The following is a 2,052-nucleotide window of genomic DNA, read 5'->3' as shown; positions in this document are numbered from 1 at the left end:
ATCTGCGAGAACCCTGGTGAGGCGCCCTGGTGCTGAGTCGTGCGCTCGTTGCTTGCTGATCCAGGTGCCTCTGCTTATTCTGCTGCTGTTGTTGCTGCTGATGCTACTGACTTCTGCTGCTGCTGCTGCTACTGCTGCTGCTGCCAGTCGCGTTGACTGCGACGTTGGATTCAGACTAGTCACCACGCACGTGACTCGCAAAACAATATATGAGGGAAGAAGGGGGGGAATTGGGCCTAAGAATTTTATCCAAGTGCGCGGAGCTGCGCCAACTTTCCCTTTGCCTGAAATCCTGCCCTACTTGCACGCGGTTGGCTGTGCCGCAGTCTGCACGTCACCCTGCCAGCACAACGGCACCTGCGTCACGCCGGACACCTGCGACTGCACAGACACCGGGTACAACGGCACTGTGTGCGAGATACCTGGTGTGTGGGTGCCTGTAGGCTCAACTCCTTTGGGTATCCGCCCCAAACCTGCTCCTTTCAACATCCTGCTGCCTTCCGCCAGCAGCCGGGCCATTGACGGGCGCCTCGCCCTGCTGTTGCAGCGACGATCAATCGCCGAGCTCTTTGATTGGTTGGTCTACGTATGCGTGTGCTTGAGGCTTGGATGCTCAGCAGGAAATATTGCACAAGCATCCCAGGCCTACAAGCAGCAGCAACACCACCAAACCCCCTCTCCACGACTGTCTATACCCCAGTGTGCTCAAAGCCCTGTTTGAATGGGGGCGTGTGCAGCGCCCCCAACACCTGCGACTGCAGCAAAGCGGTGGGGTTCACTGGTGAATTGTGCGAGGAGAAAAGTGAGCACGGCTTCTTCATTGCTTGGGCCACACCCTTCTGGTCTGTTGCTTGGCCACAATGCCGACATGCTTCACTCCCTCCGCCTCCGAGATCACTCGCGTCATGCATTGCTCCTGTCGTTCCTTGCATGCGCCCGCCCCGACGACGCCAAGAGGTTGGCGATGGAGGCAGGCGTGCACCCCGTTGCTTGGCAGCCCCACGCACATACCAATGCTCATCCCACCCACCCACCCATGCCCCGGCCTGCAAACCTCTACTCCCCTCACCAACAACCCCCAAAGTCTGCAACCTGGCCACCGGCCTGGTCTGCAAGCCTTCACTCACCTGCTGCAACGGCGGCTGCGTCGACCTGCTGACCGACGAGAACGACTGCGGCCAGTGCAACGCCGTCTGCAGCGGCACCGACGTGTGCATGATGGGGACATGTGCGCCGTGCCCCATCGGGGCGACGTACATGTATGGCATTGCCGACAACCAGAAGATCTACGAGGTTGACGTCACCGATCGGGTGAGCATACGGGCGCGCGCTGCTTGTGTGTGTATATGTGTTGATACGAGTAGAAGCATTGCGGTGTCATCCCGCCCAACAGGTCGCCTGCCATGATCTGCCTTGCATGACACCGCCTTCCCAATGTTCACACTCTCAATAACCCACCTGCCCGCTGCACTCCGAGCTCATCCCAGATAGTGAATGCCGTGCACGACGCGAGGCCCGACATCCCGTCCGGCCTAGCCAACGGCTTTGCCTACGACACCGCCCGTGACCAGTTTTTCTTCCTGTCGGCGGACAAGCAGCTGCAGTTCTGGGGTGAGCGGCGGCCACTCAGCTCAGTCAGATGTTACGGCTGCAGAATAAGGGGTCTTGCTTAAGAGCTGGCGTGGCAGGGAGGGGATTGATTGCATGTCGACCTGCCCATGCGTGAGGCGGGCAGGCGTGCAGACATCACTGCATGGCACAGCTGTAGCGTCCCACGCGCTGCATCCTGCTTCAACATTGTCTTGTGACACAGTCAGCAGCCCTTGAGTGCGCTTCCCACCCCAGCCACCCAAAAGCCATCTTCCCTATACACACTTCCAAACAAACTTTCAAAAACAACACAAACAAACACCAAGCATGTACGCATGCCAATGCAGACACGCACGCACATGTACGCACATGCACGCACACATGCACACACGCACGCACACAAACACACGCGCAAACCCCTTGCGTAAAACACCACACGACCTGCTCTGCTTTCAGACCGGG

General features: G+C 58.7%; 1 protein-coding gene across 1 annotated transcript; it reads left to right on the top strand.

The window, feature by feature from the left end:
- Positions 1-1,257: 1,257 nt before the first annotated feature.
- Positions 1,258-1,827, top strand: MNEG_6950 (hypothetical protein; the record flags this gene model as incomplete). The annotated part of the gene is made up of 3 exons (XM_014044574.1): positions 1,258-1,311; positions 1,488-1,611; positions 1,814-1,827. 3 exons carry the CDS (start codon positions 1,258-1,260, stop codon positions 1,825-1,827), a joined length of 192 nt encoding a protein of 63 aa, XP_013900028.1.
- Positions 1,828-2,052: the final 225 nt, after the last annotated feature.

This window comes from Monoraphidium neglectum (genome assembly GCF_000611645.1).
Source record: "Monoraphidium neglectum strain SAG 48.87 unplaced genomic scaffold scaffold01185, whole genome shotgun sequence".
In the NCBI taxonomy this organism is placed as follows: domain Eukaryota; kingdom Viridiplantae; phylum Chlorophyta; class Chlorophyceae; order Sphaeropleales; family Selenastraceae; genus Monoraphidium; species Monoraphidium neglectum.
The sequence above is the reverse complement of the archived record's forward strand: the minus strand, read 5'-3'. Positions and strand labels throughout refer to the sequence as shown.